This window comes from Oreochromis niloticus, linkage group LG13 (genome assembly GCF_001858045.2).
Source record: "Oreochromis niloticus isolate F11D_XX linkage group LG13, O_niloticus_UMD_NMBU, whole genome shotgun sequence".
In the NCBI taxonomy this organism is placed as follows: Eukaryota; Metazoa; Chordata; class Actinopteri; order Cichliformes; family Cichlidae; genus Oreochromis; species Oreochromis niloticus.
The window spans coordinates 26,069,044-26,087,581 of NC_031978.2; the positions used below are offsets into that span (position 1 = coordinate 26,069,044).

At 40.6% G+C, this 18,538-nt stretch overlaps 1 protein-coding gene across 1 annotated transcript; it reads right to left on the bottom strand.

Moving 5' to 3' along the window:
• Window positions 1-10,599: 10,599 nt before the first annotated feature.
• Window positions 10,600-18,192, bottom strand: LOC100706098 (E3 ubiquitin-protein ligase TRIM21-like). The gene is made up of 2 exons (XM_003441239.5): window positions 18,086-18,192; window positions 10,600-13,187 (listed from the first exon to the last, which is right to left on the bottom strand). The coding sequence occupies exon 2, from the start codon at window positions 13,176-13,178 to the stop codon at window positions 11,523-11,525; it is 1,656 nt and encodes a 551-aa protein (XP_003441287.2). The 5' UTR covers window positions 13,179-13,187; window positions 18,086-18,192; the 3' UTR covers window positions 10,600-11,522.
• Window positions 18,193-18,538: the final 346 nt, after the last annotated feature.

The following is an 18,538-nucleotide window of genomic DNA, read 5'->3' on the forward strand; positions in this document are numbered from 1 at the left end:
CTACTGTTACCCACCCACACCGTCAGCACCAGTGTCAAAAAAAAGGCATATGCGAGTTTGCTTTTGCTGCACTGCAGTGTAAACAGTTCAGCTTCGGTACGGGGACTAAGGAATCTTAGTGAACTCTCAGCACAAGGCTGTTGGGTAAATAATACGCCTGTGGATAGATGTGTCGGCGCATGTACCACTTATGTTAAGCGCACTACAAGCCACTTTTCTCAATTTGACTATCTGTGCTCTGTCACCTCCTCCTCCTCATCCTCCTCCTGCAGCATCTTCTGCCCTTGTCCTTGAGATACTGTACTCCCCTCACACAAGCAACCCCCTCCTAGCTGTAGCACCTCAATTCACATACACACTCATGTCTCCTTCCAGCCAGGACGATCTGCCAGGAGGACTGCTTCACATACAATGAAGAGGGATAAATTTCATTAGCAGATAATCTGTCATGCCCCCACAGTTTAACACTCTTTTATTCTAACAGTCCAAGTATACATGCATGTATTATGTTCGAGTGTGTGCATATGAGGCTCTGTGTGTGTGCTTATGCCCTCAAAACATTGCTGCTGTTTAGTGTGTTAGATTTATGGTCATACATTCCCTTGGCTGTAACTGAACAGCGCTGTAGTTTCTTGTACAAATGGATTGCAGAGATTTAGTGTAGCAGTAGTGTAATCCTCTCCTGAGATTACAACAGACAGTATTGTTTAGCAGCTGGGCACCATGAAAATGAGTGGGCTCCAATCAATGGCCTGTGTGATGAGAACAAACCCTTAGATAGGATTAACACAGATGGAAAAAAAAACAGGAAGACGCTTATTGATCAAAGGATCTGAACTCCTTTTGGCCAAAACATTAAACCACTGATACAAAATTCATCACAAATGCAATGTTTTGCTGGGAATTTGCTGGGAATGCCCTGGCATTTAGGTTGATTTGACTTTGACATGAATTACCATCTTAAACACTGTTGTAGGCCAAATGAACTCCCTTATGGCAGTCTCTACCTAAGACAACCTAATGAACACACCACACTGCAAAAACTGCTCAGGAAGGGCTCAAAGAACATGTGAAAGAGCCCGAGGCATTCCCACAGCCTTCAAACTCCCCTGCTGCTAATTCAACCAAACATCAGCAGGGTGTGCTGGAATAAGCTTGATCCCTGCAACCTACAGGAACTAAAGGATGTTGTCCAAGAACACTGGGATGACACTGGGATGATGATGATTTTGCATTTGGTAATGTAACACCGGGACACCGTTCAGCCAGAATTTTAATAGCACCTGGTTAATATTGTATAAGTGCCCTTCATGATACCCAAACAGCTTTGGTGGGGTGTGAACATGAGATCTCTGCGGGTTTATTACCAAATGCAAAATCATTGTTTATCAACTCCAAGTGTGATACAGCAAACATACTGTAAGGCCTTTGCTTGCAATAAACAGTATACAGGCACCAAATATTGACTATTTGGTTTTAAATTAAACTTAGCTGTGCCAGTCAGTTCGACCTGGCACTCCTCTCTGAATTACTCTGAAAAACCTGTCCTCATGCAGCTGAGCTAAAACACACAAACCACAGCCGTAAGCATTTAGTCGAGATTGACATGTATGTTGTTTGAGCAGACTATCAGAGACGTTTACATGAAGATTTAAAGCAAAATAGGTCACTATGTCACTTGCTGATTTGTTTCTCTAGCAGCCTTGAAAATCATCAGTTCAACCACCTGCTAGACGATAGAAGCTGGGGTTGACCTACAAAGGTGCAAATATCTAACATTACAATCCGCTACATGTTAGATATTCTAAAGCTGTACATGTTACAGTGAACATGACATGTATTGTAGTTGATGTTTGACACTAGTTTTTTGATTCTACATGAAACCTTTACTCTTGAGGACACCTGCTGTAGTTGTTACTAGTCAAATTCGAACACACTTTTCTGACTGTCAAATATAATAAGAAATTATGCCCAAATTGCTGACTTTAATTTAATTTCATATAAAGTTTCTGTGTCACTTTGTTACATAAGTACAATGTAAAATATTACATTTAATGGAATTTGGTCAAATGAACTTGAAATTATTGCTTCATTTTTATTAGTTATTTATTATTTATTCATTAATGGGAGTGAAAAATCTTTTTTTTTTGATGCATCACAGGCAGAATGAAATAAAAATTAAAACAGTCTTTTAAACATTAATTTAATGTAATAATTGATTATAATCCATTAGATTTTCCAGTGTCTCAGTGATGGAGCTTCCTTCACTCTATTGCCTGTGCACTTACTGATAATTGGGATCGGTCATGTATGAAAACTCATTTTGAATCCTTGGGTTAAACAAGTGAATTGATAAGCAGCACCATGTGACTTTATCCTGAATACCTCACGTACCTCTTTGAATATTTTGTAAGAAAATTAATTCAGAAAAGTCCAAATTAAAATAAATAACTGGAAATGTTTCCATTAGTGTGTCTGTCACAGTGACACAACTGTTGGAGGTGTATGCATGAGTTTCATTTAACACAATACGGGAAACATTCTGTAACAGTCCATTTCACTACATGCAAGTCGCATGAAACACACTCCACGGTTTATTGTAATTGACAGTACAGAAACTTGTGATTTTTATCATTTTGAGTTATCATACATCAGAATTACATCTGCCATCTTCTTTTTATGATGGGTTAAAAACAAGCATATATTTATCAGTTTAAAGAATTTCTCATCTTATTTGAAAGGAAACAAAGCTATGAAATTATAATAAATGAATAGCAGCAAACTTAATGACTCAGAAAACCACTTACAAGGTGGAACATAATGATACATAATCATAATAGTGTGCTGCGTGGAGGTTTGGGGTGCTACTTACAATATAATCTTCACAAAATGATTCACACTGCTAGACATTGCACACATTATTTATTAATTAAAGTGAGTTAACATCATTTCACTGGTTTACTGTTATTTGTCAAATTTTTCCCTGCAAGTGAACATCCTTATTTATCCCATAGTGTGAGCACTGGGAGATATACAGGCAAAGAGCTGCGCTGCTGATCTTATTTCAACTATGTCCTTTTTAAACATCCCAACGCTAGACAGCTGTTATTGCCCCACTGTTCCAGGCGGAGGTCCTGCACGGCAGCTTGGATCAATGCTTCAGTGCTTGTAGTCCACCAGTGATGGCATTTCCCTGTAAACCTTCCCACAGAACAGACTGAAGTGCCTCTCATGTCCCACTGGCGGCTGATACTGAGTGCCTGGTGTGAAGGACAGGCATGCTTCGCAAACAGGGACTTTCTATGCTCAGGTTCACATCCCCTCCAGATTTTTATGCTTTAAGAAATCTTTAAGAACTTTAAGAACCTTTAAACTTTAAGAAAGTGTGCCACAAACTATAAGTATTTAGGTATAAATTATTTTTTTTATTTATTGATTGATTGATTGATCAATAAATTGATGTATTTCATAATGTTAGAAGAGATCAAAAGATCATAAGAAACATAAAGTGTTTGTTTCACCTCATTACACCCAAAGAACTCCTTCCTGTTAATGGTCTCCCTGAATTCTTTTGTCCTTGGCTTTGGCTCTGACAGCTGTCACGCTACAGTAATGACATTAACTGCCACAAATGTTACATGATCCCATCACGTCATCATGTGAGAGGCGAGCAGCGTATTGATCTCAGTTTATTTTCTGTTTCGGTTGCTGTTTTCTCAGGATAATTGTCTGATGCAGGCGGCATGCCTGCTTCAGCCCTGTTTGAAACCGACGTAGGAGTCAGAGGGAACTTGGCTTCAAATAAAGCTAAGATTATTTGTGCACAAGCCACCGCTCCTAATTTCCAGTCACAGTACACTAGTCATGAAAGACTGCATGAAACTGCTGTGACAGTATCTATTGAGGCATTGCTGTGCAATGTGGATACAGATGTAAGTGGACATCAGATCATAAATGTGCATAATTTCCTACCTTAAATACTGTGTGTAGCATTATCACATTTTGTGCATCCTACACAGAGACACACACCTTTTCATCACCAGACAGAGATGCATTTAATCTCCAAGCCGAGCTCATCAACTGTGGTTAGAATGTCAAGGATGCAATCACATCAGGGAGGTCAAACTTAACTTTTGCAAAAGTAATTCATGATATTAGTTTCCTAACAAACGGCCCTCTACAGATGCAGTGATGCAGTAGCAACTGCAAATGACCGTCAGTACATAATAAAAGCAATGGCTCATAGATCTGCCTGATACAGCAGGTCAACTCCATCAGATATTCTGTTGTCTGTAATGACCAATGACCTCAATATGGTACATCCTAAATAAAACTTTGCTGTGCACCCAGATAATGACACAACGTGCAGATTTATTGGCATCATTTTTAATAGGAACAGTGTCACAAACATTAGGAATAAAACGATAAAAAGGTTTTGTTGTTTATGTTTTCAAGTGATGTGACAGAACCAAAGCAGTGTTATAAGTTTTTAGCCATAAAAAGAGAAATGTTGTTAAAAACTCCAACGTGTTGGTGTTGGTTAGACAGGACACAGAAACAGTTTAAACTTCTGTAGGAATGAAAATATACATTAAGATTGAAACATAATTATCCCACTGCTTTATAAAAAAAAAAAGCCTTTGGCATTTAAACCACTAGCATGTTGTTATTTTGGAGCTAGAAGTGACATTTAGATATAGAGTGTGAAAGTATGAGCTAATGATAGTAAGCTTGATACGAAGCTCTATCCACAAACTGCATGAGTGAAATGCACAGTTACAAATATTTTCTGCTTTATTATATCCTCTGAAGCTAAAGCCACACACAGCAGGTTATTTTATTATTCTGCTAATTGAATAAAATGTTCCAAAAAGCAGCCGCACCGCAAATAGGGCAGAGAGGTCTGGTTCAGTGACTCTGATGAGCGGAGGTGAGAGCAGGCGGCAGCAAACAGCTGCCATGTTTGTGTCGGCTCACTTTTCAATCAAAGCGTCTTCACGCTTCACTTTTCGGCCCGGAAGGCTCCAACTTAGCACAACACCATTAAACTTCTCACCTGATGCACTGCCTTCAGGCTTGGCTACTTACTGACACCTCCCCTGAAAATTGCTATTATGCCTAAGGTCATAGTTGGAGACCCAGCTAGTATCACTTGCATATGAAATAAATTGCTGCTTGGTCTGACACATATATAGCACACATATAATTCTAAACTTCACCCTATTAGAGCACTTCGCTCTTGCACTGCAGGCCTACTTGTTGTTCCTAGAGTATTTAAAATGGGAGGCAGAGCCTTCAGTTTTCAGGCCCCTCTTCTGTGGAACCAACTTCCAGTTTGGATTCGGGAGACAGACACTATCTCTACTTTTAAGTTTAGGCTTAAAACTTTCCTTTTTGCTAAAGCATATAGTTAGGGCTGGATCAGGTGACCCTGAATCCTCCCTTAGTTATGCTGCAATAGGTGTAGACTGCTGGGGGATTCCCATAATGCATTGAGTATTTCCTTTTCAGTCACCTTTTCTCACTGAACATGTGTTAATAGACCTCTCTGCTGAATCACACTTGTTATTAATCTCTCACTCTCTTCCACAGCATGTCTTCTATCCTGTCTTTCTTCTCTCTCCCCAACCGGTCGCGGAAGATGGCCCCGCCCCTTCTTCCTGTTAAAAGGGAGTTTTTCCTTCCCACTGTCGCCAAAGTGCTTGCTCATAGGGGGTCAAATGATTGTTGGTTTTTTTCTCAGTATGTATTATTGTAGGTTCTACCTTACAATATAAAGCGCCTTGAGGCGACTGCTGTTGTGATTTGGCGCTATATAAATAAAATTGAATTGAATTGAAAAATTGAAAAAACAAACTGTGTAGCCATCTCCCCCAAATTTCATGGCAACCCATCCAAGAATTTAGTCTGAACCTGAGATGTGGACAAAAACAACAGTGACCTGTATCAATGAACACAGCAAACAAGGGAAATCTTGTCAAACTTTAGCCTATTTTATAAACTCAGAGTGATCACCTCTTATACAGGAACTAAAAGTGTCATTATTTCACTCAAGATTAACTGTCCAGTATTATAAAGATTCTAAAGAATATCACTGTGATATACAATAGTGCAATAGCCCCTTTGTGCCTTTGTGCAAGGCTTTCAAAGGTCATAGGAACTAATCACTAATATCAAGACCGAAAGGCCAAACCCAATATGTGGATGTGAGAGAAAGCTATTACTATGGGTTTATTGGAGGTGTCTGAACTTATACATCCTTCCAGGCTTCTGAGATGATACCATCAAAAAATGTATAGGTGAATTATATTTATAAATAAAGCATAAAGTATAAATAATATGTTATGAAAAAGCTTGTTTCATAAAATTGAGACTGAAATTTCTGTTTCACTTTCAACATGTTAATTACTGAGACTTGGAGGCACTGTCAATTTTTTAAAAGTCATATGACTTATGACACATTATCTTTAGAACCAAGACTGGGTCAGGCTTTAATCTTATGCACATCTTTAAAAGAAAACAGAAGAACCTATGTTAGATATAGATGCTGTGAGTGCTTGATCTACTTGGACACCTTTCATGGAAATATTGCTTCAGAGAAAAAGTTGGCCTACTTCTAAAGAGTGCTTGATCTGAACTACAAGCAGACTGGAGACATTGTTGCAAAAAAAAAAAAAAAAAAAAAAAAGCAAAAATGCACAAGAGGAGCTAATAGCACGTCAAGTTTAAAAACCATGTTGTGCTCTGTATGTTAAGTGTCTGCTGTAAAAGCTTCAGTATTTTATGTGCATTGTTAACCTTTATATACACATTAACTTATTAAAACTTACGATTAAAAAAAAATGTAGACAAAATTTTAACTTGTTAAAAAGCTTTAAGAGCACAAACAGGTAGTAAGTACACTATTCTGATTTTTAATCAATATAAGGTTAATATATCTGGGGAGACTACTATAAGCTGACTTTAGCTGACACACTAAGAAATATAAATTTACTTGTCAGTTTGCACCTGTCCCACTCGATGACGCCAATAAGGTCCTTAAAGCCTCCAGCAAGCTGTAACAAACAGGTTTCTTATTTCACACATCAAAATCAGCCTACCGATCTCTCACTATGCTAGACGCCACATTTTTCAACCATTCATATGCAAAAGACAGGTTTCCATGCACTTTTAGCTAGTCCTTTCACTGTTACTAATTTTAGAATAAAGGGTGCTTCCCTCATTTACAGATGGATGGATGGCAGCAGGGAGGATTGTTAAGGTGTTGCGTACTCATTCAGATATAGCATGAAGACTGCTGCCAGGAGATGAGAGATTGATGCAGCACCGAGGTTACCTTCTTTAGCTCTGAAATTGATTTTGAACAACCATTAAACTCAAGGACATTTGCCATGTTTATAACAGTAAATCTTTGCAAGAGAGACCGAGGCGCAGTTTGAAAAGATGTGAATTCAAAGCACAATGAAGAGTACAGAAAGATTATTATCAGTTTTGTTTTATTAATGCTCAGTTTTCAACACTTTTAAGACTTATGAACCACATGACCTATTACCATGTCTTAAAACCTGAAATAAACTAGTCTGCACCCCTCTTTAAAATAACTGGGTTTGCAAGGCAAAAAAAGCCACCCACTTTCATCCTTTTTCATTGCTTCAAGATTGCTCCTGTCACCAGCAACATTCATCTCTAACACAGAACTACACTGCATGGACAGGTCATTTCCAGCACAAACAACTATCCATAAAGAGAATTCATTATCCCGTCAAAGACTTTTCCTCTGAGACTCATCACTATGACACTAAACAGGGAGAAAAATTCCATCCTACACACAGTCCAGGCCTGTAATCCCAGCAAGATGGAAACACCTGCTGTTAGTGAGTATGTCATTACCAAAACAGACACTACATTTTAGTCAAGAGAACTGTTCACTGCTGCATTACAATGTGCCAATTTAAGGGACTAGGCAAGAAAGACTGAAATAAAATGTAAAACTGCTGCTTCACCCTGGATTTTCAAATTAATAATCACAGCAAATGTTGTTGTTACTACTTATAAAACTGTGTGGTTTGAAAAAATTCTGAAAATTCGATATGTTGTTGTGCTTGTGTTTGCTCCTGTGAATGAGTTCAGAAGAGATGAGTTTCCACAGTGGATCATTCTCCTGGCAAGAAACACACAATCCCCTCGATGCGAACATCAAAGAAGCATCCAAACCCGCTCCTTTAGAGTCTTACTCCTCACAGGCAGGCAGGAGAACAGACCCGATTCCCCAAAAGCAAACCAGTTCCTAATGAGGTTGGGAGATTTCAAACAGGGCTCAGACTCAGCTCTGCTCCCACAAAGATGAGAAGCAATGCATAAAATATGAGATGAACTGATCTTCTTCTACCTGCCGCTGTCTTCCGTTGGCACTTGGAGACACATTCATTGCTCTATATTCACAAGTCTGACCTAGATCTTTTTTGAATGATGAAAATCCTTAGAGCAGATGTTTTAAAAGATGTTCGCTTAGATTTCTACAGCTACCTCTTGCTTTTCCAGAATTATAAAATTTGGAACATTGTCTAACAGACCCAAACAGCTTCTTAATGGATTTTTCCTACTTCATTACTCATTAACATTAACTATAAATCAAGGTGTGTAATTCCCTTATGGCAATTGCCGTTTATTAACTGATTATCTGCTGTATTGTTATTGACAGGCACATGCAATAATTAATCATCCCTGGTAAAACTTTGCATGCTTATTTAATAATGATGGGATAAAAAACAGAAGAAAAGAGTCTGTAGTTTTTGTGGGGGTACAACTAATGGTCTAGTCTACATACTGTCATCAACTTACTGGAAAAAAGGGTAGTAAACACATCAAACAAGTCTTGTGGTTATATATTTAACACTTAAGAGAGATTTTTAAAAACAGGAGATTTGTAAGAAAATATTTAAACACCACACAGAAAATTAGTGCATTAAACTTTTTTCGATCTATTGTATATTCTTGATTTACCTTTATACACTCAAATTAATGTTGAAAGTAATAATCATCTTAAGTTGGTTTCCACTAAGATGACTTGGAATGAATGTATTTACAATTAGCATGCAGATGCAAATGGCACCAGTCACTTATGGCTTCTTCTTTATATGATAGCACTTTAACCTGTATTTGTGAGTGACACAGAAAACTGTATCCACATACAGTGATTTCCATGAGCCCAATAACTTCAATGACAGAATCATCCCTGTTTTTATTGCCATAATGTGCGAGGGCCCAAACATCACTGTTATCAAATATTGGTTTTTAGATTTCGTCCTTTTTATGTAGCACCCCTATTTTGTGGGAATTGGGGTTGCATAATGTTCCCCTTTTACTGTCTTGCATTAACATGCTAACATTTGCTAATTACCCCTATCAAAGCAGTGGATAAACTAGCAGACAGTGGAGTCTCACCACTATGATGGCAGAATATATTTTATATGAAGGTGTAAGATCACAGTGATCCTAGAGTGAGCACAATACATAAATAGAGGTTTCCTCATTCTGTCACAGGTTTTTATGGGGTAAAGCGTTACATAGATTTTAAAAATACTCTCAAAAAAACATTAGTCTGACTTGAATTTAACTCCAGAAAAGCATCAGCATGACTCAACAGAGTAGTGATGGGAATTGCCAGCATGACCTGGCGACCCAGTCCTGACAGCAAGGAACGGCGACAGTAAGAGACAACGCGTATGATTGGCAGCAGGGCAGAGGTATACCTCTGCCTGCATTTGTAAGTAGTGTCTCCACTGTTGTTTACCGGGTGAAGCCAGGTTGGGAGAGGGTCGCCATGGCTATAAGCCAGGGCCGCTTCCGGGACGACCGTTCTGGCCCCTGTTTGTTATTTTACAGGGCGCTCAGGCGAGGGAAGCCGTGGTGGCATCGCATGACGGACTCTGGTGCAGAACACGAGCTGGGCTGGGATGCGATGGGCCCAGTGAAGGGACAAGAGGAGGATAGGAGGCTCCTCCTTGTCTGCCGGAGACAAGGCTGGCGTGGACTCCGCTCTAAAGAAGGAATTCCTGGCCTCCTGGTGGACCCATAATAAACATGTGGCATAATTATATCAGGGGGTTTTAATGAATGTAGAAAATTGTAGTTTTACTGGTTTTAGAATTGTTTTATTTATTTTTAATAGATTGATAACATTTTATTACATACGTTTTTAAGAGGTGTTTCTTTATTTATGCTCCCTGGCCTGGAAATAAACTGTTTCCGATCAGACCTGCTTCATCTGTGTGCCCTTGGTATCTGACTCGCTTGCTCCCCCTTGTATTTTAAAGAATCATTCTTTTTAGCATGACATTGTGGCACAACCGCTTTAGTGTCTGCGTTACAGGCATATGGTCAGAGAATACAGCATCCTCGACATGTAAGTTAGATACGGATAACCCATAAGATAACACCAAGTCCAATGTGTGACCACGTTCTTGAGTGGGACCTTTAACAGACAGTCCATGAAGTTCTTAACCAGCGGCTTCCCTGGGCAACAGACGTGGATATTAAAATCACAGAGCAGCAGGATCTGGTCGTACCATGATGTCCAGTCAGCAAGAAAGTCCGAAAACTCATATTAAAAATCCTTATTATTTCTAGGAGGCTGGTAAACTATCGCATACAGCAACGAAGGTGAGTGGCCCAGTTCACACAAAGTTCAAAACCGGTGCAGCGTGTCGGTGAGGACAGCTGCCTAAAATCGAAGTGTGCTTTAAAAACAACAGCTAACCCCCCGCCACGACCAGAAGCTCTTGGGGCGCTAAAATAAGCACAGCCAGCCGGCAGAAAAGGCACTTAACTCACCAGGTGAAGTCCAAGTTTCAGTCAGACAGAGGAAACCCAACGCATGGGAAGAAAAGAAATCCTTCAAAATGAAAGTTTTGTTTGCCACCAATCTGGCATTTATTAAACCCAACCTGAGGGGAGCTGGTTTGGAGACTTCTGGGGGAGCGACTACCTGATCCACCGGTCGAAGGTTTGATTGATCCGCTCCCCGCCAATGCAGATGTCGACAGGAAGGATTTAAGAGGGCTCCTCTCGATAGAGCCGACAACGGGAACCAACCAGGAGTCCACAGGGTCCAGAGCACGCGATGGCACCAGGAGTCGTGGAAAAGATTGACGAATGGAGTGAAGATCGTGGGGAAGGTAAGAAATCCTGATTCTCAGCTTAACAAGGCGATTCCACGGGTACCCCGCATCCTGCGTCGCTTGCGCATAGGTGGTGGAGTTGGTATGGGATGCCGGCGCGATGGTATTGCTTCCAGATAGGGAGGCAGAGACCCTGGCTAACTTCACCAAGGCGAACTAAAAATTTGGTGGATGAACACGTTTCCAATAACGTCAATAATGTCCAATAATAAGACAACGTGGAACTGACATCTTGCACAACGTTGGCTAAAAATAATAAAATGAGACAAATAAGAAAGAGCGGTAGACGGTGTGCCAAACACACAGGTGCCACCTTTACTTCAATCAGTTCATCAAATAAAATCAGTTGTTGATCGACTCAGTGTGATTGACAGGACAGATGATCAGAGGTGAAGAGTTGTTACCACCCTGATTCATATAGGGACTGAAGTATGGGTGGAGTTTGTGAGTGAAGGAGCAGCCAGTAAAGGAGTAGATCAGAGCTCCAGTACCAACATCATAAAAGGAGACCAGACCCTCCTCATAATCCACAAACACCCCCACCTTCTCCGGACCAGAATAAAGACAGAGACGGAATGAAGGACCTGCACAAGCTCTGTATTCATTTCCATTTCTCAGCACTACAGTCCAGAGACCATACTGAGGTCTCAGCATAACATTTCCCTTCCTGTTGATCGACTCTCTGGCCACTCCCAAGTCCCAGTCAGTCTTTCCTTTAACCTGAACCTCAAAGTAAAATCTGCCTGAAGAGAAACTCTGCACTCCTAAAACACAAACACAAGCAGAAAATCTCTCTGGGTTGTCTGGAACATTGATCCTCACATCACCACAGTATACTTGCTTCCCATCATCAGACAGGATGAGATTAGGATACGCTGTATCAGGATCCAGAGTCACATCCACTGCATACTGCTGGACCGTCTTCAGCTCAGCCTCAAACAGCTTCTTCAAGTCTTTCCTGAGTGTCTCCTCCAGCTGAGCCACAGCTCTCACCACAGTCCCCTCATATGATGGTGGATGGACTCTGACCTCTGTCCAGTCCTTGGTGGGTGGAGCAGCTTTCAGGGATGAGAAGCTTTGGAGGAGGTGGAGGTGGTCTTCAGAGTGTAAGAGCTGCTCCACCTCAGAGCTTCTCTTCATCAGCTCAGAGATTTCCTGTTCCAGATCTTTGATGAGACCTTCAGCCTGTTTCTCTGTAGTTTCCTGTTTGTCTTCGATCTCCTTTTTGAGCTCCTTCAGGCGTCTCTCAACAGACTCCTTCAGAGCAGTGAGGACCTGAACACCTTCTGCTTTCTGTCTGTCTGCAGCACCTTTACTCGTCTTCACTGACTCTTTGAGCTCTTGAATCTTCAGTCGTCTCTTCTGGATCATCTGCTGAATCACAGCCTCTGTCTTCCCCAGCTCTGCCTTCTTTCCTTCATATTCTTCTCTCAGAGGAACAAACTCGTGGTTCTTGTGCTCTAAAACAGAGCAGAGCATGCAGACACATGTCTGGTCGGTCTTACAGAACAGCTCCAGAGGTTTTTCATGCTTCTTACACATCTTGTCTTCCAGGTTCTCCACAGCATCAATCAACTGATGTCCTCTCAGAGCTTTCTTTGTCAGATGAGGCTCCAGGTGAGTCTGACAGTAGGAAGTCTGACACACCAGGCAGGACTTCAGGGCCTTCAGTCTGGTTCCAGTGCAGACGTCACAGAGAACTTCTCCTGGTTTGGCAGCTTGTTGCTCTGAGCTGCTGCTGCTGGCTTTCTGCTGAGCTTCATGTCTGAACTGAGCAACCATCTCAGAGAACAAAGTGTTGATGTCTAGTTCAGGTCGTCTCTTGAACACTCTGTTACACATAGGACAATTATGTCTGCCATTAGTGTTCCAGTGCTGAGTGATGCAGTTTTTGCAGAAGTTGTGTCCACATGGTGTGCTGACTGGATCAGTGAACACATCCAGACAGATGGAGCACAGAAACTGATCTTCAGATTGCAGATTACTGGCAGCAGCCATGTCTGCACTCTGAGGGAGAAGGAAAGGAAAAATAAGTTTTAATTCAATTTTAATTTAATGTTTAAGAAGAAAGAAAAAGGAAAGTGTCAGTCTTTTAATTTTTACATGTGTCCATCAGCCGTTTTGAGTTATTGCTGTGACGAGCAGATGAAGCACTTTAACCCTCTGAATTAACAAACCTCCAGGCGAGAGTGAAAAATGTGGAAATCACCAGAACGATGCCATTTGTCAAGGCCAAATCAGACATGATTGGCAGTTTCTACTTTCTGATCGTTCTTGGACCATAAAGTTCTTAGGCAAAGTAAAGCAGCAGAAAATGTTTTAAAAATTTACCTGGTGTTGAAAACAAAACATGTTCTCAGTTAAAATTAGAGTAAAATTTGGAAACTCCAGAATGTTGATCTATTGGTCCCGAGTCTGCGAGTCAGTGTTTGATGTTCTGGTTAAGTTTCTATTCTTTGATGTTAGTCATGGTTCTTGCTCTTCCCAGTTTAATCATTTGTGTTTCCTGTTCGCTTATTTTATTAGTCTTTAGGTTCTTGTTACTGTCCCTCACCTGTGAGTCACGTTTCATGTTTAGTCTTTATGTTGTTTTGTCTGCATGTCTCTCGCCCTCTCTCTCTCCCTCTGTCCCTCGCCCTCTCGCTCCACCCCTTAGTCATGTCTGTATTACCTGTCCCCATCTTCGCCTCCTTGTGGTGCATCCTTTGCCTCCTCAGTCTGACGTGTGCGTCCCTGTCTTTCCTCTGTTCATCTGTCAAGTGTACCTGACCTTGTCTGGGTTTCAGTCTGTGTCCCACTTCCTGTTTAGTTTTGACAGTCCCCTGTCTCACATGCTTTGTGTTCAGTTTGCTTTCCCTTTGCTCATTGTCAGGTTGTCTGTTCATCTTCCCCATGTTCCCAATCTCTAGTTTTTTCCACCTTCCTTGTGCAGTGCTCTGAGTTTAGCTTCTCCCAGTTTACATTAGTTATTAGTTTTTCTTATTTTTGTAGCCTTGTGTTTTTTGCCTAAATAAACGGCTCGCCTTTTGTTATTAAGTTCCTGTCTCCCTGTGTTGTCAGTACCTGGGTCCTCACCCTCATCTTTGATGACAGTCTACTGATATTGTTTGTTTAGTGGTAAACTTGTTCACAGTAGCTCAGGTTAGAATGAAATTTGAAAGGAAAAAGTATTTTCTTCATTTTTTTCTAAGAAATCCATGTTAAAAGTGTTCAACATATGTTGTTTGCAATATTTTGAAATTCAACTATATACCATTAAGAAATTGTCATTTGTTGTCTTTTGCATTGTTCAGATTTTTATTAGTGCGTGCCCAAATGACACTTTACAGGATGAGTTTGCTCAGCATTAGACATGCAGTAGCCTGGCCACCTGTCCAGGGTGTATCCCGGCCTGTATCATCTGGGAGCCTGAATTTGATCAGTAGACATGAAAATGGATAGATAAGGTTTGCTGATGGTGTTGCACCACCCTTTATTTAACTTCCTGTTCCTGTTTTAATTGTTCATGATGAAAGTGGTGGTATGTGAGAGACAGCTCAGCTAACAAAACTCTCCTCACTCTGTGACAAACACACTATTTCCTCTCAATGCTTCACAATAAAAGTTTACCTGCGCTTTGCTTTTAATGTGAAAGAGCTAAAGGAAACAGAAGCACTAATAAGAAGAGGAAATGTGGAGTCAGCCTGAAGTCAAAAAGATAGAAGGTGCGTTCCAAAGAAACAAGGTCACTGAGGCACGCAAACCCCCGACTACGTTAACTGAAAAATAAAACAACAAAAAATAAAATTAAATATTCCTCATCAGATTCTGACAACTAAAAACATGACTTTTACCTTAATTGGATGGCCTATATCAAATATAACAATAACATTTCTCGCTGTTGCCAATATTAAGAAAACTAGAAAGGGTTGCCAGGGTAATAAAAAAAATCACCATGTCTTTTCCTACAATTTTAAAATTAATGTGTAGAGCACAGCAGGTTCAGAACTGAACATTTGAACTTTTTTCATCTTATTTTAAGCTTGTTTGTTTTACAAGGAACTGAACTCTGTTTGCAGCCGAACAGCTCCACTCTCCTTTCTCTTCATTCATTCTACAACAACAATCTCCTGCTTCCCTTACAGATTCATCCATATCCAAGTTATTTGTTATGGACTTCTCATGGGCTTCGTTTTGCTCTGCCCTGCCCTCTGAGAAACCTGACACCGGCTCATTTGCATACTAACAGTGATTGGATGTTTAGCTGCAGGGAGCTATCTCTGCGGAGTGCTGTGTGAGTCTGCGCACAAACTAGTGGTGGGAATTCTGGCTCTTTTTAGAGAGCTGATTCTTTTGGCTCCCAAGCAGTTTTTGAGGTTATTTTGTTACTTTCATTAATTTATTATCAACAACAATATAAAGTTATGCACAAAATGAATTACTAATGTAAAAAAAAACAACGTGTTTTTATTTATATATGTTTATTATACACATATGCTTTTATTTATTCACTCCACATAAAATGTAAAAAAATAAATTATAAAATACAAAAACAAACTGTTTACAATTCAACTTTTAACTCTTTAAATTTTCAGCTTTTTCCTTTTAAACAAATTCAAAGTGAAACAACACAAAACACTGCAAACCACAACACAATAAAATATAGATTAAAATGTGCAAAATGAAAAGAAAAAAAATGCACCTTCATTAATATCACACTCAGTTTGACTGTGTGTGATCTTCCCATTGCACTGATGGGTGGACAGTTCTCAGGTGCCTGTGCAGGTTGTTTGTGGAGTCGGCTCTCTATGATATCCTTTTCTTGCAGACTCTACACTCTGCCTTTGTGTTGTCAGTAAAATTTAAATGGTTTCAGATTTTGCTTCTTTTCTTGGCGTCACTCATTTTCTTTATGATACCTTTCTAATGTGTCGATGTTGTTGCCCCTGGCTCTCTTTCCCTCTCTCCCTCCTGCTCTGTTTGTGTGCTACTGGTGCTGCCAGTGTAACTACCACCCCTCCTCCCTCTGCTCAGCGCAAACAGAGCAGAGGAGGGTGAGAGAAAGAATAGAGATTGAAAATGTGACGTCATTTCTGGGGCAAAACCGCAAAGGATTGTAGGTACGAGTGGCAAGTGGTACTAGCGCATGCAGGCTTTCACAAGAAAACAGTCACACAGTGATAAAAAGAAACGTAAAAAGAAAGGCAAGAAGCTGTATTATTATTATCTGCAATAGCCGGTCGCATGACAGCCATGGGAAGCCGACGGGTAAAGAGATCGGATTACGTCGTGGAAGAGAAATTGTTCAAGCCATGTTTCCGAAGTAACAAAGAGCCGACGGATGGCCTGGATTGCAGCCATTCGAAGACCAAATATAACATTCCAGAACACTCCAGCTCACATGTTAGTCTGCTCCAAGCATTTCCACAAAGGTCAGTGTTTTGTAGTAGTTATTACGTAATTTATCATAACATAATTGATGATGTAGGTTACAAATAAGTCTTATATTGATTTGAATTGAATTCGTTGCGCTATGCTGCTTTGTTCACTGTGGCTTTGCGGGCTAATGTTTGTTGTGTTTTGTAGGAAAACCAGCCTACAAAATGCTGGAATGCGATCCAGACTGGGCACCCTCTATCAACCTGGGTCATACCGAGTTTAAAGCTGCTACCACAGCGAGATTTGATCGGTTAAGAGAGAGAGCGATATCAAAACAGCCATGAAAAGCATATATGTGCCCAAGGGTTGTATTGAAGCAATCAAGTGATGAATAACTGTTTTCCAGTATGCTGTTTTGCAATGTTTTTGGTTTTTGGGTTTTTTTGCATTGTTGATTTGTTTTTCACTGAAGCAGCTAATTAAAACCGCAGAATTAATGATGACTGGTGCTGGAAATGCTAACGCTTGATGCAGTGTTTTGTTTTTGCTGCCACTCGTACCTACAATGCAATGCGCAAAAGTCACGTGGTCTCTATAAGCAGCCGGTTCCCATCGTTCACTTCAATGAGTCGGCTCTAAGAGCCGTTTCGTTCGCGACCGACCCATCACTATCACAAACAGAGCATGGAGGGAAAGAGCGAACGAGAGGTGAAACCATCTCATTTGTGCCTTTTCAGTGGATTTTTCTGCTACTTTAGTAAAACTTGTCCACATTCAGTTTGTGGGTAATCTATTTTGGCAATTATGTATCAGAATTTCAGGAGGGGGACCACGCCTCCAAACGCTCCTTCCGGTTATCATCAGGTTCCCCCAGTTCTCCAGTTCTGCAAGCTGTTTACGTGCCCCACCCTCCCTCCCTCCTTGTTTTCAATTCTGTAACTTCTTCATTTCTATTTAGTACATGGGGATCTGCCAGGCCCGGGAGCCATTGCCAGTCCCCTTCGAGGTCTTCCCGAAACCGCAGCTCAATTCATGTCAAAGCATTCACTTTTACCTACTAAACTGCTGTCAAGCCTAAATTGAGGACGTGGGCCCAGCTAGTGAAATTTTCTTTCTCAACTTCTAAAAGCTTGACTTAAGGGGCGTTGCCTCCTCTTGTACCAGTGTAGAGCCAGCCCCGTTCATATGACTCATTTAAATGTCCTCCTGAAAGTGAAACTCTTACACACATAAGGTGTAATGGTGTCAGTGTTTTCTAGTCTTCTGCAGTTCTCAGCGCACAGCTCTTCTCTTTTCCTAAGTCCTTATCATATCTCCTAACAACTTTTCCTTGACCTCAGTGTTTTCATTGAGGTCAAGGAAAGCAGGTTAGGAATATGAGATAGGAGGTACTTGTGGACACCCAGATGTTTATTCTCCTGAGCAGTGCCACAGTGAGACTCTTTCAAACAGCAGCTCCATGTTTCTACAGTAGATCTGTGGCTATATGAGCACATTTCTATTGAACCAATGTGACTGTGATGAACAGAGTGATCAGCTGCACTCACCACTGTTGCTGAGAGAAACCTGATGGACTCGGCTGAATCTTCTTTCAGAGACAAAGAAGACGCAACTGCAGCTCTGCTCCCTCATACGTTCCACTTCTTGCTCCGCCTCTGCATGTACATGTTTGCATTTCCTGCATTAGAGGAGGATCAGCTGGTTTGTAGCCGCTAACTGGTGTAGCAGGGGGCAGGAGTGGATCCTGAATTTACACAGTAATGATGGTGTCAGGGGATCAGGAGAAACTCAGCTGTTTTCTCTGAGCTGAAATGATGCTTGAAATTTAAGAAGTTAGAAATTCATTCTTGAAACCTCTGAGCTTTTCTCTCCTTTCAGCCTGCTGCAGGTACAGGTGACATCAGGTTAAAAGCATATGTTCATCTACATTTCTGTATTTTTATTACTGAAAAAATGTAAATATACTTTTATGTTCATATATATTTGTATTTTCTAATTAG